The 27,834-nt window shown below is 45.9% G+C and overlaps 1 protein-coding gene across 1 annotated transcript in view; it reads right to left on the bottom strand.

The window, feature by feature from the left end:
• The window catches only part of LOC117056939 (cytosolic carboxypeptidase 4-like), a 211,096-nt gene that overhangs the window by 148,103 nt on the left and 35,159 nt on the right, over nt 1–27,834 (bottom strand). Inside the window, exon 6 of the mRNA XM_033167644.1 lies at nt 4,487–4,524. Coding sequence (XP_033023535.1) covers nt 4,487–4,524 — 38 coding nt within the window. The remainder of the gene's footprint in view (nt 1–4,486; nt 4,525–27,834) is intronic.

Genomic DNA, 27,834 nt, shown 5'->3' on the forward strand with positions numbered 1-27,834 from the left:
AAATCAGGCAAGGATATAAGAAATCATGAGGTATCCCGGACACAAGTTGTTATGGGCCTTGTAAATTAATAGTAGCATATGGGCAACTAGTGCAAGATTTTAAGGACTGGAGTTATGTGCTTGAGGCAGAGGCTGTTTTAGGGTAGCACAACCAGTTCAGCTGCATTGGGCACCACACTGCCGGGGGCACCACAGCAATGCCATTGAACGGAGCGAGAGATGCAAGGTGCACTGAATTTTAGCATTGCACAGGACGCTGCTGAAATTTGAGAGTCTGCCACTTCTGGTGGTGCTCTGTCCCTCCCTCCCCCCCCCACACAGTCTAGCCACAGCATTTTGCAGTAGCTGAATTTCTAGGCCAGGCCCAAGGGTAGAATAGTAAAGGGTGACCTAACTGTACAACTGCATCCCACTTGAGAACCTGAAATTCAATTGGAAATGCCAGAAATTGAACTTGGGAACTTCTACTTGCAAAGCATGTGCTCTGCATAGCTGTCAACCTTCCTTTTTTTTGCATTGGGAAACGGTGCTGGAATAAGGGAATTTCCCACAAAAAAGGGAAAGTTGACAGCTATGGCTCTGCCAGTGGTCCACACCAACTCCACATTGTCGCCTTGGTATTTATGCTCGACAAAGGTACCCTCCTAGCCTTGTGATCTGTTCTCTGCCTCTTTTTGCCCTTTGCTTTTTTTTTGCCAAGACTCCAAACTCAAACACTAATATTGACTAGCCTTCTGGGTCAAAAACAGTAATGTCAGGTCTTGCTACTGACAATCAAGCTGCAACGCACGCTCGCGAATACCAGAGGGGGAACAAAACCTGACTTGTGGAATCTTCTCCCACGTACAGTGACTCCTGTAGCATATGTCGGACCAGGTCTTGCTGTGTTAATGCTGGACCTCTACTGCCGGTGTTAATACAATACACACCACACAATGCTATGCCTACGTAATAGATACCACTTCCACTCTGTGCCAGGTGTAGCTGTAGTCATGCCAATATCAGCAGGGGCACCACAGAGATCCCAGGCTCAGCTGAGGTCATCAGGAAGAATCAGCTATTCTGTATGTTTGGAGGTCTTCTGGAAGCCCTTCCAAACATACAGAACAGCTGGTTCTTCCTGATGACCTCAGCTGTATGTTTGGAGGCCCTACCATTTAAGCAGAGTGAGCCACATGAAGCAGAGTTTCAGGGCCAGCCCTACCAATAGGCAGAGAAAGCAAGTTTGGGACTAGGGCATAAAGCTAAACTGAGCTTAATCAAAAAAGAAAGCAAAAGCTTTTGATCTCTTCCTTGTAGCCACATCAGAGGAGGAGAGAAGAGGAAGTGGCTAGGTATGGTGTTTGAATGCAGCCAATACTGCTACTCAAATCTGTTATCTTTGTTTACACACACACACACACACACACACAGAGAGAGAGAGAGAGAGAGAGAGAGAGAGAGAGAGAGAGAGAGAGAGAGACCCTCTATAAACAGATAACAGGTTTCAGGATTGCTACCTTCCCCATTCTCTAGTGTCCTCTAGAAACCATCTTATAACAATGTCGTCCCATCAAGAGCCATTCCTTCACCATCCGTGGCCATTACAAAACACTGACCAAACACTGATGTACTGTGCTCAGGCTTTGCTTTTCAGGGGAGCCCATAGCGAGAATCTCACAACACTGTTAGAGGACAATTTAAGTTTGCGTAGTGCATCTTTAACCAGAACACCCTTCCTGCTTTTAAATAAGTATAAGACAAGCAGAGTACACTGCAGAGGAAATGAGAACATTATACAGCAGGTTCATTGAAGAAAAACAATCCTCCAACAATGTATAACAATGGGAAATGGGGAGTGGCTCAGATACTGCATGAGACTAAAGGGCTACACACACATGGACATCTTCATTTTAACCGGTGAAATACTGGAGGGTGTGGAATAGCACCCACAGTGGCCAAAGTGAAAGATAAATTGAGAACCTACATCTAAGTCAAATTGACTCCCTCATCAAACCAACCCATGCAAAGGGTGGCTTGGCTTGCTTGCATGAATAAACTGGAGTTAACCAATGCTTGCCTTCTGCTTCCTCATCCTTGCTAGATTAACCACACAAGTGATCCCAAACAGTCAGGGATCACACCATGAACGGTCCCTGCTTGGATGGGCCACTGTGGTGTGGCTTCATGTTGATAACACAGAGGGGGAGGGCAACATAAAAAATAGGGGAACTTCTTCCCCCCCCAAAAAAAAAGTCACAAAAATATGACCGAGAAAAGGTGATAACTCTCAGCAATGCCATGGGGGGGAACCTTTGTACTGTTGCCTCAGCTCCAACTAAGCTTCAGCGATATGAAGGTCCTGGAGATGCCCAGGAAAAAAGGATACCGAAGGGAAACTTTTCCTTTTCCATTCCATTCATTTCCTCTTTTCCTAAATTATTTTTCATTTTCTTTTCTTTTTCTTTTTCTTTCTTTCTTTTCTTTTTCTTTTTTTCTTTTTGCTTTTCAGTGGTGAAGGCAGCTCTGGAGCGGCCTGATCATCCCCCTTATTAAGATTTAATGTCTGAGCCAGAAGGTGTTTCCTCGTTGCAATAATTTGACCTTTAAGTGCCCAGGTTAATGCTAGAGTATTATTTGCAAACGGAGAACATGAACTGCCTCATTTAAGTACAGCTTTCTGGGGATCCAATTTTTCACCTATGCATTCATTCCTAATGCTCATAAAAAGGAGAGAGGGAGAGAGAAAGAAACAGGGGCAACGAGGAAGAGAAGGAGATCATGGGTGTGAGAGAGAGAGAGAGAAAGGACAATACTTGCATTGTGATTTATTGTCGGGAAGATTGTCTGCAATGGTGGAGCACTCTTTCTTAATCAAAGCTTTATTAAATTCTGGTAATAAAAGGCTAAGTGTTTTTAGATGGGGAAGAGGCATAATAGGCTATGGCATTCTCTTCACGAACATTCATCCTGAGTGTGCGTGGGCTCATATAAGAGGCCTTTCCATCTGACAGATACCGTACTCTAAAAAAGGGTAGATACAAACTGTCGCACATCAGTGCTACCAAAACCGTTAGCATTCGGTCGTGATGTTCAAGTTCCCCTACCCCTCGCATCCCCTTGGCCATTTCAGATTGGATCAGAAACGAACAGAGGTATCACTCCCTCCTCCCCCCCCCCCAAAAAAATCAGGAAATGCACCAATCCAGATTAACACACCCAAGTCCCATTGGAACTGGTGGGACGTAAGGCAAGGAACCCATGTAGTAGATGGACCAAGATCCAATTGCAGTTAGAACAAACTAATTCTAGTTTTGTTCCTAGCCTCCTCCCTGCTGAGTTCTACAAAGGCAACACAGAGACTAAGCTGGAGGAAGCTGGCAACCAGAGACATCCTGTGGACTAGCTGTAAGCAAGAAAGCAGGGCAGGGCAGGGGGGCTGATTGAGGTTGGCGGGGCAGTGCAAAGCTTCTCCTAATGGACCAGCCTTCACTGCCAGGTCCTCAAATCCCTCCCACTTCCTCTCACCCGCTGCAATGCATCCTTGAACTCTGTTAAGGTACTGCCTTAACAGCCCACGTCTGATAGTTAAGTCTTTATTGACAAAGAAGCGCTCACAGCAGCTCTCGCAGTGCTCCAGATACACAGACACTTCTAGGCAGCTGTCCCCAGATTTGTGCCCTGAAAAGCAGTTGCAGCAACAGGGGCACCACACACACACACACACACACACACACACACACACACCCAGCTTATGTATCTGACGGGTGGGGGCGCACACATGTAATCTGAGGCTCTGCCTACATGGAATCGATCACTGCACTTCGCTCTTCAAGCCATTTCCAGGAGACAGGGAGGTGGGGTGGCAGGCAGCCCACTGGCCCATCCCTTGCCTGAACACTCCTCCTCCTCTGCTACATCCGGCATTCCTCCCTCCCTCTCGGACTGCTCTGTCCCTTCCTCCTCCTCTTGCCCTGGCTCCTGCCATGCAGCAGCTCACTGGGGTCTCTCGGGCAAGGGTCTTCCCCAGCCCTGCCTGGAGATGCCAGAAATCGAATCTGGGACCCTCTGCATGCAAGGCATCTGCTCTAACCCCAAGCCAAGGGCCCTCCCCTGTGGTCACTGCCAGTCAGAGTAGACATCGCTGGGATAACAATAGCATGTCTCAGGAGAAGGCAGTTTCACAAACATCAGAGCAGTTAAGAGATTAATCTTGCCATTTTAGAAACGGCACCCTGGGGGGCATTTTCCCTCTTACTGCTTTTGTAAGTTATGCATTTCGAGGCGCAGTAAATAAGGTAGGACATGACCTAAATATCACATGCAGCCTCCTCTCTTTTCGCTGTATTAGTCCTCTGTGCCCTGTTTGCAGTTTCAGACAAGCAGTACTGATTAGGATGAAGGAGGAAAGAGGATATATCTTTGGGGAAACGGGAACATTTCTACCTACATAGACAGTGCAGGAAAGGGGAGGGGTGGAACTCAGCGAGGGGGTGGAAAAGCTTACTTGATTTCAACAAAGCTGCCAGAGCTTCAACTGCTGCCCTAGGGAAAGAAAAGAAAAAGAAGGGAAATATCATTTTCTTCCATAATTTCTGTAACCTTTGGCTTCATAATCTCTCCTGCGGTTCCCCCAGCTACTGCAAACTGAGCAGAAGAGCTCTGTGGAAAAACCATCACACTTCCATCATCTTGCACCAGCTTGCAAGGCCTCATCCTCTGTGTTTGGCTCAGTTCTACAATTAGCCTTCTAGCCTTGCATTAGCGTTACACTGATCTGTGGTGACCAGTCAGTACAAACAGCTAGTCAGTGTGTCGTGAGGAATTAAGCGGCATGCTTTTCTTGACACGACTCTTCCAGATCTCGATCTCTTTTGCTGCCTAGGAAGCTCCCTGGGACCAAGTCAGACCATCAGGTCCATCCGGCTCAGTGCCAGATACATAGGCCAGCCGTTGCTCTCCAGGATTCTGTGCAGGATTCTCTCCTAGCCCTACAGGTACAACAAAATTGCAGGGGTTCAACCTAAGACTTTCTGCATGCAAAACAGATGCTCTGCCCCTTCCCCCAATCTCTCGGTGCTGAGAGAAACCGGCTCTGGATTTCAGTGAACTTCCTGATGCCTAAGCCATGATTGGCCACAAAATATTTCCAGGAAGTACATTCTGGGATTCTAGCCGGGAACTTGTCACATTGGTTTTCCAAACCAGTTGCACATCTACACTGCAAACATAAATATAGATCCAGATATAGGTGTCAGGGACTGGGCAGAGGAGGAGTGATGAAGAGAAGAAGACAGTTCAGAATTACAACAGGGGTTTGAGGGAGATAACAGCTCAGAGGCAGATGGGGGGGAAAGCTGGGAAATAATGGGAGAGGAGGAAGAAGAAGCGCCAGAGGGTGACAGCTGACGGACACAGTGTCTTTAGAAAAGCATCCCCCCTCTCCCAGGCATTGAAAGTAGGAGAGCAAAGAGCTCAGAGGCAGAGGGAACTTCTCAGCACCCGCCTGACAATATGTATGTATCTTGTATATCTTGATTTTTACCTTTTTGTTCTATTACTGTTCTTATATTTGGGTTTTAATGTTTCTTTTTATTTCATTTCTGTTATCTTTGAGAAAAAAATGTCTCAAGTAAATATAATAAACACATTAGCATAATAACTATTATTAATATTGTAAAATATCATTAATGGTACTGGAAGCTGCTGGGTGGCCCATCAGGATCAAGGCAGCCAAACTCCCCCTGTCTTTTTCCCAGCAAAGCACAGCTCACACAGTTACAATTTATGGCAGCTCCTGTGCGCTCCTGTCACTGTGCTTTTTAAGCTGCATTCACACAGCATTAGCCACAATCCATCTGCATCTTCTAAGTAAGTAAGTCAGTCAGTCAGTCAGTCAGTCAGTAAGTTCCTAGCCTAGCATGCTAACCATTTAACCACACAGCTCTACCATATACATAACATCTATTCCCCCATTGAACTTCAAAGATGGAGGACTGGTACTTCCAGGTCAGACGTCATGCGGAAAAGTGCCGAAATGCCATTTTGGGGGCAGCTAGCAAAGCAGCTGAAAAGACAACAAGTTTCTGGAGCATAATGTTGCTGCTCTGTTTTCCTGCTTCTGGGAAGTTCTATGTGTCCACAGCATGCCACATACTGGCATCTTCAAAGCCCCACATGCCCGCTGTGTTGTTTCACCGAAATCACTATATAAACAAAGGCTCCGATAAATCGCATTAGCTTTCTCACCAAGCCAATTATCAAGCTGCAGTCGGAAATAAATATTTTATTGCCATTCAGCTGCCATTTATCGCGTATTCCACTCGGCAGCCAAGCCAAGGCGAGATTGTGGGGCAGAGAAGCCCACCAGCACCCGCTGTTCCAAGGCTGGCCTTCTTCCTTGTTTACAATGCGATCCCACCCCCCCTCCCCGCAAAATGAATCAATTGGAGTCCAGCAAAAGCTTTGCGAACAAGCAACAAATCACCATGTAAAAGCCAGCTGGCCTGATGCTTCAGTGCACTGATTGAAAACTAGGGCAGTGATCAGAGCTGCAGAACAGGAAGAAGAAGAAGAAAAAATTATAATGGCCAGGTGGTTACCGAGTGGTGGCCAGTGAGACACCAGCCAGTTTTGGGTATCAGAATGCCACCTGATGGAATGGGAATGAGCAGACTGTGCCAGGAACAAGGCAGTATTTCTTTGTTACATCTCCTTCTGTGTGCACCTGTATATCTGTGCACAAATCAGAAGTGATGCATAAATGACAATGGGTTTTTTTACAAGGAAGATGGGGAACATCTGCCCTGTGCCAAATCAGACCCATGGTCCATCTAGCTCGACATTTTCTACACAGACTCCCTCTGGTGAAAACCATACATCCTGCAGAACGGCTAATTCATATTAGGAAGCTCTGGCCAGTGGCCCACCTAACAGTACTGCCTACTCTGACTGACAGTGGCCCTCCAGGGTTTCAAGGGAGACTTTCCAAGCCCTCCTTAGACATCTCAAGGGTGGCACCTGCATGCAAAGCAGATGCTTTGCCACAGAGCTTCAACCCTTCACGCTAAGAAGCTGCCAGGAAGTCAGACCCTTGGTCCACGTAGCTCAGTATTGATGACACTTACTGGAGGTGGCTCTCCGGGGTTCCAGGCAAGGGTTTCTCCCTGATGAGAGATGCTGGAGGTTGAACCTGGGATCTTCTGCTTGGAAAGTAGATGCTCTGCCACTGAGCAATGTCACTTCCCAGGATGTAAGGAGGGATGACTCTTCCCATTCTCCCTTCTCTCCCCCACCACATCCACACAAGGATTATGATTGTGATCATCATAGATATGGCCAGTGAAATTCTCAAAAGGGGTGGTAGATGCAAGCATGCTCACAGGTGAGTCTGGTTGGCCACTGTGGGAACAGGGTGCTGGGTTTGATGGGCCATTGGCCTCATTCCACAGCCAGGATCTTCTTATGTTCTCTGCCACCAGAATGGAGACTTGCAGAGGGGCAGTAGTCCTCTAGTGCCTGAGATGCAAGGTCAGTCTCAGAACAGCAGGTGTTTCCTGCCCATTAAAAAAAAAAATCCCATCAATGGGTTGAGGCTGAGTTCATCCTAGGAACATGTGAGCACAGGAAGCTCACATGAGACCATTGGTCCATCTAGCTCAGTTTTGTCTACACTGACTGGCAGCGGAAAAATTCCACACCCCTGCTTGGGTTCCAAGGCTCCACTCCTTGGTCTCCAGGATCTGGATATGACCCTCTAGCAACACTAACACGGGAAAGACCAGTCCTTACTTAGCTGCTGCATTTCATGTATGTTACAGCCTTGTTGGGTTGCCAGACTTCCATGGCTAACCTGAAGTCTCCAGGTTTGCCTGGCCCCCTTCAGATGGCAGGTGGTGGGTTTGAATCTCCAGTTGAGAGATGATGATGATGATGATGATGATGATGATGATGATATGATTTTAAAAAAATTTAAGCATGCAGCTTGCAAGCTATAGCCTAGCAGGAACATCTAAACCTATCTGGCCAGAAGAAAGTAGGCTAGATTAAATGTTCCCTGCCCAGGCTCATGAAGCAAGTAAGAAGAAATTGTCCCCTCACTTCGGCTGGACCCGAGAACATCCTCTGTAACTAAGCTTTCTATCTTACTTTCCAGTAAGTGATGTGAGGTCTGGGATGCTCCTGACCGTGCAACAGGAGTGATGCAGTAGAGCAGTAAAGCGAGAGGGGGACACTGTGTCATAGATATGGCAAGTTGACAAATTCACTGCTACATACTGAGAAAGTGAGACCATGAGATGGGTAGTTTTTGTGAACATGGTCACCTGGTATCATCATAAGGCAAAGCAATGTTCTTTCCTCATGCATCAGAGGGAGATAATGAGATGAGGAAGGAGAAGAAGCAGGGATCTGGATAGAGGTGGGGGGCAATAACCAACAGTAAAACTGCATGGTGGAGAGAGAGAGAGAGAGAGAGAGAGAGAGAGAGAGAGAGAGAGAGAGAGAGAGAACTACAGAGAAAGTGAAAAGGCTCCGATGCTGTGAGCATATGCTGCAGCAGAACTCTTGACATTGTGCCCAGTGGAAAACCTGATAATTGTCCCAAGAAAAGATGGGAAATACACAGACAAAGCTCCATTCCAAAAACCCACAGACCCTTGCCAAGGAGATTCTGATGAATCCCTGTAACAAAGAGCCAAGTTTCACTCCACCAAACTCTTTTAAATCTGCCTCAAAGAGAGGGATGGAGGGAAAGAAGATAGATGATAGATGATAGATCAGGCTTCCTCAGCCTCGACCCTCCAGATGTTTTGAAGCCTGGATTAGATAGATAGATAGATAGATAGATGATAGATAGATAGATAGATAGATAGATAGATAGATAGATAGATAGATAGATGATAGATAGATACCATCTTCCAGGGGAAACTATGTAAAAATAATGTTGTTGGGATGGATCAGTCTATTTCTGGACCATAATTTCATTCATAAATCCTGTCTATCCTGTGCCTGCATTAATCTATTAATCTGTGGGTTGTTGTTGTTTAAAAAAACTATGTATGAAATTTTATACTTACATACATATTTTATCAGAAAATGCCATTTCATGCATATCTTATCTCAATGTGCATATTTCTAAGCATATTTTACTCTGAAATATGCCACTTTGTTTTCCATATATTGGTATGCCTTTGAGCTGAGGATTGCAAAATCTGGATAATTCATGATCTGGTCCATTCATTAGTCCAAGAGGTGGAGATCTGGTCAGTTCACCGAAAGATGCTGACCAAACAAAATTCTCCTCCATCTCTAGAACTTCAGTGTAAAAAAGGAGGCTTGGAGAGCTTCTAAGAGTCAAGTAGAACTTTAACTGGTTTAATCACAGAGAACATTCATTTTATTGATGGGGATACAGGGCAAAAGCACACTTGCTAATTAGGGGAACGAGTTGCCAGTTCTCTGCTGCACTGCTATAATACTGAATGCAAAAGGAAATCTTAACCATCACTCAAAACAAAAACAAAAAATAAAAATAAAAATCCTTCCAGTAGCACCTTAGAGACCAACTAAGTTTGTTCTTGGTACTAGCTTTTGTGTGCATCACTGTTAGCTTTTTCAATTTCTTATGAGATAAGTTGCTATTTAACTTGCACATTATGGAGAATGGGCTCCTAGATGGCTGCGGCAGAAGGCAGTTCAGACTGCAGGCACAAAGGACCATATTTTTCAGAGCTTCTCCACTTAAATGCCTTCCTGTGTGTACTTAAACAGCACATCTGAGTGAAAAGTCTGCAGTAATTTTCACCAGGATGCGCCACTTCGCCACATACAAATGGCATTTTAATGTGGGTTCTCCCCCCCCCCGCGTGCATTCCTCTTATGAATTCCATCCAGTGAAACATCCCAAAGCAATTGAGAACTAAAGGCAATTTCAGATCCAGTGCCGATACAGATTGAGATAATATTCACCACTGTAAAGGCTTGTGGGGAAGGGGAGGGATTCAATAGACATTGCAAAGACAACAGTCAGTCTGATATGTAAGGGAGAGCATTTTAAAGGGTAAGTTCCAAGTCACATGGTATGGAATGGGCCTCCTGATGAGATGATATGCAGCTGCAGGAGGCTCCCTTCTGCAGAACTGAAGTGATTGGTTGAGTCTATGAGATAATCTTCTGCAGTTAGAGCACACACACACACACACACACACACACACACACACACACACCCCAACTACAGACCTACACCCTCAGGGGGAGTAGAACCCTGACCAAAGTACACAATTGACCAATTATCTGGACTCAGGGTCAAGGGAACACCTAGTTGGGCATGTCATTGCTAGCACCTTGTTCATGTCATCAGGCCACATCATTGAAAGTGATCATGTGATGTCACAGGAAATGCTGGAAATAGAAACCTATACAGTAGTACCTTGGAAGCTGTACGCCTGGGCTCCCGAACAAATCGGTTCCTGAACGATTGAAACCCGGAAGGGAGTGTTCCGCTTTTCGAACGATTTTCAGAAGCCAAACATCTAGTGTTGCTTCCATGGCTTCCGATTGGCTGCAGGACACTCCTGCAGCCAATCAGAAGCCGTGCTTTGGTTTTCCAACAGTTCCGGGAGTCGAACGGGCTCCCAGAATGCATTCTGTTTGAGAACCAAGGTACGACTGTATTGTATATTAAAAATATATATATAACCCACACTCCAGGTTACACATGCACACGTCAGCAGCAGAAATATGAAGTTACATAGCTCAGAAAATTCTGCCACTCATTCTGCATGAATAAGCTCAGACTAATAAACCCAAGGAACCTACTTGTGAATATAGGAAACTGCATTATACCAAGTCAGAGCATTAATCCAGTATTGTCTATTATAATAATTGACAGTGGCTCTACGGCAAAACTTTCCTATCTCCACCTGCAGATGCTGCAGATTGAACCTGAGGCTTTCTGCATGTAAAGAAGATGCTCTACCACTGAGCTATGGCTCCTCCCATGTGTCCACATGGTCTCTCTTTGCTTTTCAATCCTGCTTTTCAATCCTCATTTATAAGTAGCAGTTAAACCACAGTTTCCCAATTTGGATGTCATAATGACCGCTCCCCAAATCAAATGGGGGGGGTGACTTTTGTGTGGTTGCGTGCAGCCCCCTGGATCCCAGTGCTGCTCCTGGAAGTTTGGGCTGGCTTCACCCTTCCCAGGCTGGATACCTGGGGTCTCCGCCTATCTCAGTCAACCACCCAATCCCGCCTGGGGAGGCATTGCCAGGGGATTGGCCAGATAAGGGGAGGGACCACCCTGCCCACACAACAGAAGGTGAAGCTTACCTGTGAAGCGGCAGTCAGCTCCAGAGCTTCTCCCACCCTCCACTCCCTCAATTAAGTCTTCTGTAGGTTAACCTCTTCTCCACAGGTACACAGGCGCTGCGACATCAAGGTCGCTGTTGAAGGGCAGGAAAGGAATTCTCCTGCATCAGCAGGTTTTGCCTTTCCCGTAGCAAAACATCACAACTTTGGCGGTTTCAGGCCTTAGGTGGAATCCTTTAGTCTATCTCCTTAAATGGGGGGCATGAAGCGGTGACCCACACCCCCTTTGCGGCGGTGTTACCAGGGTTCCCCGTTAAAGGGGTCTTGGGGGGAGGCATTGGCCATACGCTGAGAGGTTTTCATTGCTCTCCCCTCCAGTGGCGGCAAATGGGGGGGCGGGCTTTCTGTTTGAACATATGTTCTCCAGAGCTAGCCCAATCCCCACATATTCTGGATAACCCTGAAGTCTCCCAGATCCCCCGGCTGGGGATTGGGAAGGATAAACGCCCAATGCCTGAGCCAAGGTCTCCCTACATCTGAATCTTAATAAAGTTGTGGCCAATTTTAATCCCATAGCAAGTTGCCTAGAGTCATTATTCTGCTTGGGAGTCACCTGGGGTTTGGGGGACTCTACCTGTCCATGCAATAAACTGTTGTTTTATAAGCCAAGACAGAAGGACCAAAGCTAGGCATGTGGAAAGGGGGATGGGTGGAGGAGGAGGAGGGAGCAAAGAGACACCCAGCTCATTCATGGGCTTGTGGCTGGACCATCCCAATACCCAATAGCTTGGGTGCCATGCAGATGTGGGTTTTTAAAAAACCAGGTCTGTGACTGTATAATGAAATTTGTATTTGTTGCATTTGTATTTCAAATTATTTGTTGCATTTGTTTTTCAAATCGTTTGGTTAGGAGCCAGATGACTACCCTGCTGCAAATTATTTAGCAGCTTGACAGTGCTGTTTAAAATGCATAATCATATGAGATGCTTTATAATCAAAAAGCCTTAGAGCTAGAGAAAGGGACAAAACCTATAGCGATCTGGCTGCCGAGCCAACCGCTCCGAACAACAAAGGCCTCTGAAGCACCTCCAAAAACCAGCAGGTTGGACAGGGAACAAGCAAACAGATTGAAAAATGCTTCTTGCACATTCAATGTGTGCAAACTATGGACATAAGCAAGGAGGAAACTCTTCATTGTTGTCTGTGCCAACTGAAAATGAGATTATCTAACAAGACTGGACAAGCACAAAGATACAGTAATAAAGGAAAACAATCTTTTATCTTGATATGGCCAAACCCAGGGGCCCATCAAACGTCACAAAATCCCTCTGCAGAAACACACTTTTGTGTAGAAATTAAGCAGGTATGAGGCCGCATATTGATGGTTTCATGCAGGCAGGTTTCACCACAGCTAGCTACAAGGAAAAATGTAGGTGTGCACAAACACTGCGTGATTTTCATCCTGAGTTCAGCATGAAACTGTGTCCCATGTGGAATTTTGCAAGATTTCTAACAACTCATTAGATTTGGGATTCAGCACAATACAAAGGAACAAAGGATGAAATTATGACTCCACCACCCTGGGGCCCTCCAGCTGGCTAGAGCCAATAGGGGCTGTAGTCCAAAAAAATAAAATTGCTTGCCCTACCCCAATTAATTCTCCTTTTGCTTGCACTGGAAGAAAGTGACTTACCTTGGGGAGGCAGATTGAGAGTAGCCAGGCAATCTGCCTCTGCAGCTACTAGTGTGAGTGAACAGTGGAAGGCAGAAGAGCCGTAGCACAGTGATGGAATAATTGTTTTGCATGCCAAAAGACAGAATGCTTTTGAATTATGATGCTTTTGAATTATGGTGCTGGAGGAGACTCTTGAGAGTCCCATGGACTGCAAGAAGATCAAACCTATCCATTCTCAAAGAAATCAGCCCTGAGTGCTCACTAGAAGGACAGATCCTGAAGTTGAGGCTCCAGTACTTTGGCCACCTCATGAGAAGAGAAGACTCCCTAGAAAAGACCCTGATGTTGGGAAAGATGGAGGGCACAAGGAGAAGGGGACGACAGAGGATGAGATGGTTGGACAGTGTTCTCGAAGCTACTAACATGAGTTTGGCCAAACTGCGAGAGGCAGTGAAGGATAGGCGTGCCTGGCGTGCTCTGGTCCATGGGGTCACGAAGAGTCGGACACGACTGAACGACTGAACAACAACAACAACAACAACAAATGCCAAAAGACCCAGGTTCAACCCCTAGCATCTCCAGGAAGGCTTGGGAAAGACTCCTGCAGGCAATACAGATGGGATCCCCAACCCTTAAGCTTTAGACCACCACAGTTAAGTGTGGGCGAAGGCAAAGCATTTATGTTAGGTGAGCATTTGGTGTTAATGGACCGCGAGGAAGCACACCACAAAACTGTGAGTGATTCTGACTCTTCCCTGGGAATCACCATCCCTCCCTTTGTTCCCGTGCATTGTGCTGCATCCCAGCTGTGGCTCAAGTCCTTGGTTTCCCAAACTTGGGTCTCCAGCTGTTTTTGAACTACAATTCCCATCTTCCTTGACCACTGGTCCTGCTAGCCAGGGGTGGTGGGAGTTGTAGTCCAAAAAGAGCTGGAGGCCCAAGTTTGGGAAACCCTGCTCTAGCCTGATTGGGCACTCAAGAAAATCAACAGTTTAAAATATACACTATAACAGGGCTGTCCAACAGGTCGATCACGATCTACCGGTTGATTGCGGGATGCCCCTAGTCGATCCTGGCTGATCGCGGGATCCTCCCCACCACCACCACCCAAAAAAAAAAAAAAAAGTTGGACAGCCCTGCACTGTAAGATAAAATTGCATATTAGAATACATGTCAGCTTTATATGTCAGGGCAGGCTTATCTAAACAGAAAGGTTTTTAGAAGGTGCTGAAAATAATACAGGGAGTTCCAGAGTTTAGGAGCTGCCACACTATAAGATTGATTTGTTACAAATGCAGAAGAATAGCTACACATTACGGTCTGCACATTCATCCTAGAGGTACAGATTGAGTCAATCCAGACTGGAATTTGCAAAGATCGAACTCCTCATGTCTCCCTTCCCACCCCACCCCACCCTAACCTACTATATGCAGGTCACTGAACCCTTCCCCTCCTACAAGCCTCTGCATCTCCCAACCGCTGCATGTTATAAGGTACCCTAGAGATAAAAGATGCTACCATCAAAAGAGAACCCAATACAGAGTGTTCTCAGACTGTAACGATGTATGGGAGATAAGAAGAGTGCTCATTTTTAGACTTATCTTCAAGGAGATAAAATGCAGCAAAACTAATTTGAAAACGCCAAATGATTGGGGAGGGCTGGGGTGGAACAAACTAAAAAAATGTAAAGAACAACTTATAGCAAGATAAGGGGGAAATTGCAGGATATATTCATCCCAACCCTGGCCATGGAGATGAAATGCATGTAAATGGAGAGGATCTGCTTGAAGAGAGCAATGGGAAATCATGTTCTACTCAGTAAGAGCATGGGTTGCGGTGGGGGCTGGCAGGCCACCTCCCTTGCCACTGGGCGGGTTATTTGGCTGGCCACAGCTTCAATAGGCTTTAGCTATGTTGCTGGGGAAAAGTAAATGTTGCCATTCTTGATGGACAGCCCAGCGTCCTTTATATACTCTAGCACGCAGGGTGATCCTCCTCTTGGCTGCATGCTTCGGATCACCCGCCCTTCCCTCCCTTGGTTTTCTTAGGATGCTACTTGACCTTGCAACTGCCTGTCATGGGGTCGTCTGCTTTGGGGCAGGGGCCCAGTAGGAATTTTACAGTTGACTGATTGGCTGTGGCCATCTGGTTTTGCCTACTGCAGTAGCAACTAGTCACAACTTGTAAGGTTGGCGGTTAGGCATTGGTTCATTGTGATTGTGATTGGAGGGGCGGTCGCCCCTCCAAATGATGATGGTGTAGGGAATTCCGTTAAAGGAAGCCAGGGGCTCAACATTGCTTTTGCCTGAACCCCGGTCGGGGGACAGGGCCACGCAGGAGCCCCTGGGAACCTCCGGGGAGCGGGAGGGCTCTGCACCCAGCCTCCATATCTCTCCCCGGATGGGATCTCCCACCGCTGACAGCTAGTCAGAATCAATGCCTACGCAACCACTCACATAATTCGTATTTTAATAAAGTTGTGGCCTAAATTATTGCCAAAAACCCAAACAAAGATTATGTCTGAAGTGTGAATTTATTGAGGGGTGGCTTGGGGACCTCGACACGCAAATATAATATCATACAATGAGCCCACTGGTCCAGGCCAAAGGTCCATCTTGCCAAGCATCCTATTTTCACAGTGACCAAGCAGGTGCCAATTGGACAGGGCCAATGCACCCATGAGGCAAGGTGAGGCAACTGCCTCAGGCGGCAAGGTCCGCCAGGGGCAGCAGATCACGATGTCAATTCCCTTGTTCCTGGTTAATTTTTTCCCCGATGTCCTTCTTCCCTGGTGGGGAGGGGGGATGCCATTTTGGTGAGTCATTTGAGCAGGGGGGGCAAATACAGGGGTGGGAATCCTGTGGCTCTCCAGATGTGGCTGGACTCCAACTCCAATCATCCATGGGCCGAGTTGATGGGAGTTGGAGTCCAAAAACTACAGTACATCTGCAGGGCTGTAGGGACCCACCCCTCACTTAACAATTTTATGAATTAATGAATAAATGCTTCCACCCATTTTTTTGGGGGGGGGTGTTACATTCTGTGCCAAAAAGTCTTACAGTTGCTTCCATTCCAGGCGGCATCTTTAAGTGCTGCTTTTCCCCACCAGCAATATTAGTGCTGTGCAGAAATTGGCCTGCTGATTTATTGAAAGTTTTTTTTTTTCTCCTGTGAAAAAAGACTTACATTTTCCCCACCTCAGTCTTGGGACACCTGAGAATTTCTTTAGAATTTCAGCAGGTGCAGGGTTCAGCTCATCATTACAATGTGGATGAGTGGCAGGCGCATGCATGTGTGTTTCTTTCCACTGAATGTTTCTCAAGCTCTCTGCAGCCTCCCTTACTGCACACTGCAGTCCTGATCTGAAAAAGCCCTGTGGAAAGAGCTGCCTCGTGGGCTATCATTAGGGGTGTAGGGAGCCGCTTTGCCACCCGGGGTGGCAAACGCAGGGGCACCCCCCTGGGGGCTGGGCGCTGCTTTCTAGTGCGCGCACGCCATGACGTCACGGCACACGCGAAGCATCCCAGGTGGACTGTGCATGTGCGGACATGCACAGTCCACCCAAGATGGCGGGCGTAAGTGGCCGGCACCCCCCGACCATGCGATGGCGCAGCAAGTTTTAAGGCTGCAGCACGCAAACAGCAGCACAGATGCTGTGCTGCTCTTCGCACGCTGCAGCCTTAAAAGTTGCCACGCGCCAGCGGCGCCGATCACAGGGTCAGGGTGCCGCCCCGAGTGTCTCACCCCCCCAGGGCAGTACCCGAGGCAGCCCATCCCCCCGCCCCCCTTGCTCCGCCCCAGGCTATCGCTGAAGGCACCCAGGAAGGCTGCAGTGTGCAGATCTCTGGTGAGATGATCTATGGAATGAAAGAACAGACACTCACACATACCCCCCGGCTGCTTGAAAAGTAAGGTAAGCAGGACAAAGCCCCTGTACGGTACTCCACCCATGAGAATTTCACCCATTTTCCTCTCCCCTTTGATTTCTTGTTGAAGTGTCATTTTCTGTTTTCATAAGTGATGAATGGTCAGGAGAAATGGCAGGATAATTTTTTGGCACAGCACTAAGCAAGATTTCAGCTCCTCCTTGGATTAAGTCCAGGGGCAACTCAGCCCCAGGCTTTGTTTATCGATTTCTGTCTTGGTGCTGTCACTGTTGATAACAGCCAGGGAGGTATGAGTGATGTGAAGAGTACTGACAAGTTTATCATGGCATGAGTCTGCGTATTGTCTCCATCGCCAGTCCGCCATGCTGTACCAAACTCATCATACTTGGCCTTGCAGGGAAGAGGCCTGCAAATGATAGGGTAAATTTAGGAAGGACATTTCCTTGGGGCTGCAGAACCAGGCAAGGATCTGGCAAGTCACGATAAATGCTTAACGTATTGTTTACTGGATTTTCAGACTCTCAATACTGCTCAAGCAAGGCTTTATGGGAAGGGTTGCCTAGTGTATGTCCAGTTTAATCCTAAAATGGGAGAGTGGCTTGTCAATTGTTGGCACCTACAGTAAGAAAATAATAAGAGCCCTAACTGGATTAGGCTATTGGCCAACCTAGTTCAGCATCCTGTTCTCACAGTGGCCACCCACATGCCTAAGGGGAGCCTGATAGCAGGACCTGAGCATAAGAGCACTTCCCCCCCCCCCGTGGTTTCCAGCAACTGGTATTCAGAAGCATTGCTGCCTCCAACTGTGAAGGCAGAGCATAGCCATCATGCCTAGTGGCCATTGGTTTCCTTATCCATGAATTTTCCCAGTCCATCTAAAGCCATCTAAATTGGTGAGCATTCCTGTCTCCTATGGGAGTGAGTGCCATTGCTGAGTTTATCTATGCACCTGGGTAGCAGACTGAGCAGGCAGATGGGTTACCTGTTCATAATCTCCTCCATTAGGGTGAGATGTATTTCTATTTAAAACACAAACATTATTTCTAAATTGGCATCTATACGTATGAATTAGCGCCTGCAAATCTGTGTCCTCGTTACTGATAAGGTGTGTTTTCTCTGCTTTTAGTGATGCATCACCCAAGCCGACAGAAGTTGCAATGGCAGCAGCTATGCAAAACCTTTCACGATATAGAATGGCCCCAGGTGCCAAAAACCTTGATTAAAATTATAACGTGTGTGTGTGTGTGTGTGTGTGTGTGTGTGTGTGTAATCTATGGTGAATACAATTGGAAGAGTGGGAATCAAATGTGCACAGAGCTGCTAACAGCTGAATGAAAAACATCCTCTTCTGACACTTCTCAGGAACTGTTTATCATCATGCAGTTCAAGAGCCCTCGTGGGATTCTTTCCCTTTTTGTCTCAGGGACACATGAGGAAACAGCCAGGCAGGAGGGTGAACTGGAACATCTGCTGCTGTTGTCTCTGCAATGATGGTAATTCCAGAGAGCTTACATAGAGATTCCCTCTGTGCAATCAGAATGTCTGAGCAGCGCCAAAATCCATTTTACGACCTGGGCCAAGGGTTGCCGGTGCGGCACCCATGGGTGCAATGGCACCCTTGAGGTGCACACAAAGCCAATCTTAGATACCTTGCCTCCATACACAGCCCCCATTGGTCATAAAGGGGAGGTGAAGGTGGTTTTCTCCCATGAAAAGTACATAGAACTGGAGGAAGAAATGGAAATAGTCAGGATCGATAAAAGGAAGTACGCCTTCACACAAAGCACAGAGTTAAACGTAGTTAAACCATTCGCTTCCAAATACCAACATCTGCCTTCAGATGGCGCCAGAGTTGTTGTCACACCATCACCTTGGCACCTGCCATCTGGAGCAAAGTCCTTTTGCAACTGCGTCTCCCCACCTCGCTGGCTCATTGTCTATTTTCAAAACCTCATCCGAAAGCATCTATTTCCCTCCCGTGACTTTGCCTTTTAATTTTCCAATCTCTCTCCGCTTCTGCCGTTTCGCTCTTCCAGTGCCAATAACATATAATTCGGCACTGTAACTATATTTACTCCGAGAAGCATTTCTGACATAGCGTTGCTATGAAATCAGACTTTATTGCTTATTACAGCTCAGGCAGGTTGTTCTGGGAAGGAAATGATATAGACCGTAAAAACAGATATGCAGGGAGAAGTGTGTAAATGAAGATGCCTTGACTTCAGAGCTCATTTGTTCTATTAAAATGGCCCATTGCATAGAACTCAAATGCAGTGTTTTATTTACTTATCCTACTGATGTCACCTCCCTCTGTGCCATGCAATCTGAAATATGAAGTGAGCTTAATAACTACCTAGTGTAGCAGCGAAGACAAGTTCCCTTCTTCTATAGCACTATAGAAGCAGCACTACCATCTTCAATGCCAGCATGTGTAGTAAGTACTGCTTGTTTGCATGGGCGCCAGCATGTGTGCTAAGTACTGGACAAAACACAGAAACCAAAAAAATAGCCCCTGCCTAGTCTAAAAGATGGGTCCATGCATTGAGCTAGGCAAGATCTAAGTATTGTACATATGAGCACAAGGAACCCTGCTGGATCAGGCCAGTGGCCCATCTAATTCAGCATCCTGTTCTCACAGTGGCAAACCAGTTGGGAAGCAGGCAAGCAGGATGTGGGTGCAGCAACAATTCTCCCTGCTTGTGATTTCCCAAAACTGCTCTTCCGAGGCACACTGCCTCTGACAGTGGAGGGAAAGTGACAACTGCTGATAGCTCTATCATGCACGAGTTTGTCTAATCCTCTAATGAAGCCATCCAGGTTGGTGGCCGCCAGTGCATCCTGTGGCAGCGAATTCCATAGTTTAATTATGTGCAAAGTTAAGAAGTCCTTCCTTTTGTCTGTCTTAAATCTTCTGCCATTCAGCTTCACTGGTTGAACCTGGGTTTTAGACTAATGAGAGAGAGGGAGGAAAAACCTATCTCTGTCCACACCAGGCGTAAACTTGTACACCTTCATTCATGTCCCTCCTCGCTCCCCGTTTCTCTCCGCTTAAAAGCTGCAAATGTTTTAACCGGTATTATTTTTCTAGAAAAAGAGGTGCCGGAACTCACTGTGAACGCCTCCCTTGTTGTCTTATAATGGCAATGGTGCCCACCTAAGAGATGCTGGAACAGAGTTGTGGCTGAAAAAAAGCCCTGGTTGTAACCTTTCCTTATATGCATAGTAGATGGGAAGATGCTGCGTCACTCTGCCCTCCATGTATACAAAGCAACATGCAATTCTAGTGTGACATGCATTCAGCTACAAGCTGCTGTGCCCCAATTAGTGGGGAGGTTCTCCCTTGTACACACGCCTTCTTCTCAAGAAAGTGCTTTCCTTTCCTTTTCCTTTCCTCTTTTTTTCTTTCTTTCTTTCTTTGCTTAGCAGGATGTTCTATTCTAAATCCCACATGCAGATCTGAAAGGAAAACTCACAAATCTGCCTGTGACCTAGCCAAAAGTACGTATTTTTGGAGTTCTCCTCTGGGAACTCCAACAGGGGATCAAGTGAACTGTACAGTAACTTCCAAATAAGTGGGCATTAACTAACAGTGAATTCTTGACTGCATTCCAATAGAATTGTATGTTCCTGTCCAAGTAAACACCCAAGCAGCTCAGCACAATTAATGAGAAATCAGCAACTAACAAGGGGAATTAGGGCTGATTTGCTTCCCGCTTCACCTCCAAAACTGCTGCCAGATAAACATATGTATAAAGCTGTCCGAAGACTATTCCTCAAAATGTACTGATCCTTGGCAGCCACACTTGTCCGTTGCCAAGGAACTAATCAGTGTGTCGGTGCACCGAGTTCATTTCTCATGCTCAAAATATTGGCTGGCAGAGACTGAGGGAAGAAGGGGCACTCTTGGGCTTCCAACTTCTGCTCAAACAGAGCTATTGGGAGGCAGAGGCTAGTTCAACCAATGGCAGAATTTCACAGCTTGAGCAAACAGTGTGGCCTTCTGATAGCAACCAGTAGGGTGGTGGTGTCAACCAGACCTCTGGTCACCAGCTTCTCTGCACTTTCTGAGGCGGGAGGGACAACACGGGCATGGTGCAAATGCGTTGGGTTGACCCACCAGTGTGTTTGTCCCACGCTGCCCCCATCACTGTCTTGGCCCTGTCCCTTTCGGGAAGCTGCAGTGCCACCAATGGTGGGTGGTCAAGTAAAGCACTCCCATGCCAACCTCTACTGATGACTTCAAAACCCGCCATTAGTTTACTCCTCCCTGTCTTTGGCGTTGTTTGAGAACTTGAGAAGCATGCTGGATCAGGCTAGTGGCCCATCTTGTCCAGCTTCCTGTTCTTACAGTGGCTGACCAGATGTTTGTTGGAAACCGACAAGGAAGACCTGAGCCCAAGTGTACGTTGCCCACCTAGCAACTGGTGTTCAGTGGCATACCGCCTCTGACAATGGAGGTGGAACATGGTTGTTGTGGCTAATAGTCAAGGTTGGCTTTCTCCTCCATGCATCTTTCAAACGCTCTTTTAAAGCCATCCAAGCTCAACATCAAAAAAACTAAGATCATGGCCACTGGTCCCATCACCTCCTGGCAAATAGAAGGGGAAGAAATGGAGGCAGTGAGAGATTTTACTTTATTGGGCTCCATGATCACTGCAGATGGTGACAGCAGCCACGAAATTAGAAGACGCCCACTTCTTGGGAGGAAAGCCATGACAAACCTAGACAGCATCTTAAAAAGCAGAGACATCACCTTGCCGACAAAGGTCCGTATAGTTAAAGCTATGGTTTTCCCAGTAGTAATGTATGGAAGTGAAAGCTGGACCATAAAGAAGACTGATCGCCGAAGAATTGATGCTTTTGAATTATGGTGCTGGAGGAGACTCTTGAGAGTCCCATGAACTGCAAAAAGATCAGACTTATCCATCCTTAAAGAAATCAGCCCTGAGTGCTCACTGGGAGAACAGATCCTGAAGTTGAGGCTCCAATACTTTGGCCACCTCATGAGAAGAGAAGACTCCCTGGAAAAGACCCTGATGTTGGGAAAGATGGAGGGCACAAGGAGAAGGGGACGACAGAGGATGAGATGGTTGGACAGTGTTCTCGAAGCGACTGGCATGAGTTTGGCCAAACTGCGGGAGGCAGTGGAGGATATGGGTGCCTGGCATGCTCTGGTCCATAGGGTCACGAAGAGTTGGACATGACTGAATGACTGAACAACAACAACAAATTGGTGGCCACCACAGCCTCCTTTTTTCTTTGCCTGTTACCTTTGGTCCTCCAGCTTCAGCTATCTGAAGGTCTCCTGCTCTCTTCTGTAATGCCTCTAATCTTTCTGTTTTGCCTCTGGGGATGCTTAAGGAATTTGATCTTCATGACTTCATATACAAAATTATCAGATCCACATCTCTCAGTCTCATGTGTACATGAGAGCTTAAACTATCCATTGGATTTTATGCTCCTCTGCCACGGGTATCTCCTTTCAGTGTTTTTCAGTTCATTTGCTATTATTTTCTGAGCTGTTTTTCTGTTTTTCTAAGCTCTTTTTATTACATCGTGTGCATCGCCTTGAGACACATGTGTGGAAGATGACTAATAAACAATAATTTAAACATGCCCAATATGCCTTTTAAATGCATAAGTTTGGAGAAAATATGCATTTAAAAGCACACATTGAGAGAGAGAGAGAGAGAGAGAGAGAGAGAGAGAGAGAGTTAAATAGATCTTAAATGTTATTTTATAAGGAATCTTCTTTTTTTCAAATTGCAGATTAATGTAAAACAGAATGGAATCCTGGGTTTAAAATGTGGAAGAATCATAGAGATATATCCTTTCCTAATTGGCTCCTTCTGAGAACAAAAATCTTTCCCAGAACATCTATCTGATCTTCTATGATATGTGATGCCACCTAGCTCTGTTCCTTTAGACCTCGGCTCAAAAACATGAATTTTCATTTGGCTTAAGCCCTTAATCTTTATTCCCAAGTGAAATGAACGTTAAACGCTCATACAGCTGCAGCTGATCATGTTCATTTCTAGTTACCCTCCTTCCTTTCCCACCCCTTAGTCAATCAGAAGTTTCCGCCGCCCATGTCAAAATTAGATGGAAAACTCCTTGAAGTAAGGACTGGCTGTTGGCTTTGAAAAACACCATATACAGAGGGTGGTGAACCCCTAGCTCAGGGACTGAATAACTCTGGTTCTGGGGACTCTATTCACTAGCCCTGCTTTGAGTGTTTTGGCCTGCCTGGAACATGTCTTGAACCCTGATAATGCTTCTTGCTCGCCTGGATGGAGGGTAGAGAGGAATGCTTGAGTGTGAGAGGAACTAGTGTATTGCACAAGGCAAAATTTGCATTCGAAGCTCTGCCCATCTCTGCCTCTGTCCCCGCCCACCACTGGCATGTCCAGCCTGGAAGGTTGTCCAGAAGAGAAGGTGGTTCTCTGTCTGGAAAAGATTCTCCACTTCCAATATCCAGTGGTGGTGGTGCATTCTTCACCATGGTTGAAAAATTTCAGTCATAGCAAATCATCGCGTAACCATTCTGGTCACTTTGCTTCTGCCCACCCTTCGCAACCGCAAAATACAGCTGCAAATCCCAAGTTCGCTTTACAGATTGAGTTGTATGGTGCTATCCATGCGCATGGCATTTTGCGAAGTACAAGAGGACAGGTCCCGAGGTACCTAGAAATGTTATTTTCATATCCTCAGTTCACTTTCCTCTCTGTCACAACTTGCCCTTAATCAAGATGCCCCCTTGGCTCTGGGCAATATCCACTCAACCTTTCAGTAAAGAGAGGGCAGTGCACTTTGAGCTTATGCCTATCTTTTCTAAGACAGCCTCTGTTGTTTTGCTTCACAGAGGAACAGGAACTGCTGAAGCACCAATAAACAGCGTTTGAGGATAAGCAGGAGTGCTGATCGCTTATTCCTGCCATAAATTACCTTGTAACCCCAACGTTAAGTATTGCTTGCATCCGAAGGCCCACCAGTGCCTCGCTGCTCACAATATTAGAAGGCCATCCAGCAAGATTTGACACTTCTTTGAAAGATTGCCACCGGCGAGTTTATTCACTAACGACTGTGAATCGCATAATGTTAGAAATGGCTGAAAAACCCGCCCCTGTCTGATCCAAGGTGGAGTAGTACATTTCTGACGGGGAATAATGAGCCACTTGGCATGCATCCCAAAAAAGGTCAATTGGGGCATGGGTGAACCTTCATCTAAATAGCCCAGGGGCTGATGCCAGTGAAATAAATAGCACCATGTATCTTGTTACTACATGCTAGCAGACTTGGTAAATAGCTCTTGTCTCAGTGTTTGACAGGGCTGGCTCTCGAAGTGACCTTGGCTTAACCGGGAGATGGCTGGCCACCTTCATGGGATGGGATCTATAGACGCCTCTCAGGAGGGATGAGCTGTGCATTCTATATTCTTGGAACCTAACCAAATAGCAAGGACCATACATGCCTTTTTGAGGGAAAGCTGTCTGCTCCTTCCTTCCAGCCAGAGGGGAGATTTCTGAGTGAGTGCAAAAACTAAAGGGCGGGTGCATTTGTCCGGAATAAGGGGTAAATAGGCATATGAGGATTAGGGATGGGTGGATATGTCAATTTCAGTTTCTCATGTTTCCAGTCTTAAAGTTCAGCACCCCACATCAGTTTGCAATTAAAATACAAAGTCCTCATGAAAATTCAACAGCATTTTAGAGCTAATTTCTCCAAATATACACATTTTAATAATAATAATAATAATAATAATAATAATAATAATAATAATAATAATGTTTCACTTAATAATCCTGAGCTGGTAAATAGCATTAGTCAAGAGTTTTAAGATTATTTTTTTCAAAGAAAAAATACACCAGAGGTCACTTGGCCTATTATATGGGATGTGAGTAAGGCATGTACTGTACACACAGGTCCCATAGAACCATAGAACCGTAGAGTTGGAAGGGACCACAAGGAGCATCTAGTCCAACCCAAGTCCACCACCGCTATCCTCATGCTCGCTATCCGAAAATTCACTTATCTGCATGTAAAAGACGATGCCCAAACTTCACTGTACATTCCACAGATTCAGATATCTAATCAGCTGCCTTCCTTATTTCCTTATTTGTTTACTGGTTGGTGGCAGCCGTTTTCGGGCAGAAACCACAAAGAGTGTGATCAGACGAATCAGAGAACAGGAGAGATTGGATAAACCATTCCCCCCCTTTTGTTTCTCCCTTTCCAATTGGCTGCAGCCATTTCAGGAGGAAACCATGGAGAGAGGGAGGAAAGAGATAGGAAAAATTCCACATTGGAAATGTTTGCATAGGAAATAATGGAAATTGTGGACTCGTTATGCGAATGCTCACCTAACAAACAATTTCCAGGGAACGCATCATGATTGTTAAGTGGAGCCGTCATGTAAAAAATGTATAATTATTTTAAAAGTATCAGAAACACAGAAAAAGAATATTCAGCAAGAAACTCAGCTGAAAACTAAAATTAGCACTTAGATTTTCCATTGAAATATGTGGAATTTTATGGCCACAATCCGAAGCACCCTAAACACATTTACTTGAAAGTAAGCCTCATTGAACACAGTTGGACTTGGATCTGAGTAAGCATGCAGAGGGTTGCACTGCGCAGTGTCTACATTTGACTGAATATTTTTAATGGAATTTACTTCCAAGTAAGTGGGTTTGGGATTAAGGTACTTGTCTGTGAAGTTATCACGCAAAGATTGCTCTGAGCATTCCCAGGATAATGGCTGCAAACTTTTGCATTAATGAAGCTCTCAACAATGAATTTTCCAGCAGCATCAAACCTGCTGTTTGGAAGGCCCCAAACCAGCCAGCCATGCTCTGTAATCTCCTAGCCACACTGGTGCATGTCAGATTCCCATTATATATCTGCTTCTCTGGAGCCATAAAGTGCCTCTATGGCTAAACGCTATTTTAATCACAGGCAGCAATCCAGCAGGAAGGACAGAGGGAGGGCAAACAGGATTTGCTTACTCAGTTAAGTGTAGCAGGGACCCATCAATCATGTCTTTGGTAGCTGCAACTGTCTGAGGCCATGCACTTCAAGAGCCAATGAATTTTCAGGCCCACCGCTTTGCAAAAGCACGCGCATTCACGTACCCCGTGACCCCAGCTCTTAAGAGGCACAGCACATAAATCAAAGAGGAATTTTCCTTAGGATGCTTTGGATGTCTAGGACACACGTGGGTATCATTCATTGAACTGCTCGTTGCCTTCAGCTTTGAATACTAAATGTCTACATCCCCGAGTCTTGTTCGCTGAAAAATACATGGCCAGATATTTAAAAGGAAGGAGGTTATATGATCAGATGGTTGTTCAGCTCTCAATTGAAGCAGGGTGGATTGTGGCCCTAAACTGTAACTTTATAGATTTGGAACAACTAGAGAGAGCAAAATGCTACCAGAAGGATGGCAGTGTTACGTGTGTTGCGGCGAAAACCAGGAAGGAGTTTCGTGGAATTGACCTAAGGGTGGAATTCAACATCACACTCTTCCAATTGCTCTATCTGCAGATGCATTCCAGTCTGCCAGACAGAACGATCCCCTGCACGGTTTGGTGGATTCTCCTGATGGTCCCCAGAGCGAATTTGGGGTTGGGGGCAGGGAGGAGGAGGGAAGGGGAGGAGGAAAGCCGAAACACGCGCAAGCAGAAAGTCCTTGTGCTTTTCCTTCCACTGACAGGGCTGGCTATGTTTAATCCCACCCTAGTACATTTATTATGGGATGAGCTTTCACAGACCAGAGTGCACTCCATCAGGTGCATGAAACATAATCCTAAATTGACAGGAATATATACGTTAGAGATGATGTGGGTTGAGCAGCGAATTTGCAAAGCAACTAGTCATTGTGCACATTCACCATGCATTTAATCAGTTTGTAAAGAGGGAATTGGGTGTATTTCCTGCTCAGTAAGCAATGGGTTGTATTCTGTGCTAGTCCTGCTCAGAGTTGGCCCCTTGAAATTAACGGACATAAATAACTTGGGTCCCTTCATGTCAATTGACCTCAAAGAATCCCTGAAGCTGAATTTTTTTTTTAAGGATCTTGAGTGTTGTTAGGAGACCCCTATTCTGATCACAGACCTACAATTTCCAGAGTTTCTTGTGGAGAGGGACTGACTGTTAAACAACTTTGGGAATTGTAACTTGTGGTGGGGGTGGGGGATAGGGGTCTCTTAACAGCTCTCAGTGCCCTTAATAAAGTACACTTCCCAAGATTCTTTTAAAGTGTTTAAAGTGAATGAGGTTTGCATTACACAGCATTGGTGGGGTGTGTATTGAAATAATCTTTGGAGGAGAAATTTGATCCAATGTTCTGAGAAACAAATCACAACATTGGAAGGAAACAGAGAATTGACAGGAATCTGATCTTTTTACATTAAGCTCATGAATCTGCAGATAAGATATATTAATCTACAGGCAATCAGAATAAAAACTGAACACCTTGTCTGCCAGATATGTTGGCTCAGGGTTTGATAGCATCTATGGCAGATGCCCCAGTGGAAGAAAAGTGTCCTAAGGGGTGTTTGTGGGGTTTTGTGGGGTTGGAGGGGGGTTAGGATGATTCAGACAGAATATAAAACTGAGGAAAAGGCAACTCTGTAAAACTCTGGCAGCCTTTCTCTACACTTCTGGAACAATGAGGAAAAGGAGAAGATAGATGTGGAAATGATGTGCTCATTAATGCAAGTTATAATGTGAAGAACAGTCTTACGACCGGAGATAAGTAATGGGAGTATCTTGAATTCTTACAAAGGTAATACATGAATTGAAAGCAGATACGATGACATTAATATGTGGCATTAAAATCTTTCATTATGATAAATGCTGTCTTGCGGAAGAAACTTTGAAAAATAAAGGTGAAGAACCAAGCTCTATCTTATGTGAATGTTTGGCTCCAGGTGCTTCTCGGGCTCTTTCTACACCCCCCCCCCCGCTTTTTAATCTGTTCTT

Source organism: Lacerta agilis, chromosome 13 (assembly GCF_009819535.1).
Source record: "Lacerta agilis isolate rLacAgi1 chromosome 13, rLacAgi1.pri, whole genome shotgun sequence".
Lineage (NCBI taxonomy): Eukaryota > Metazoa > Chordata > Lepidosauria > Squamata > Lacertidae > Lacerta > Lacerta agilis.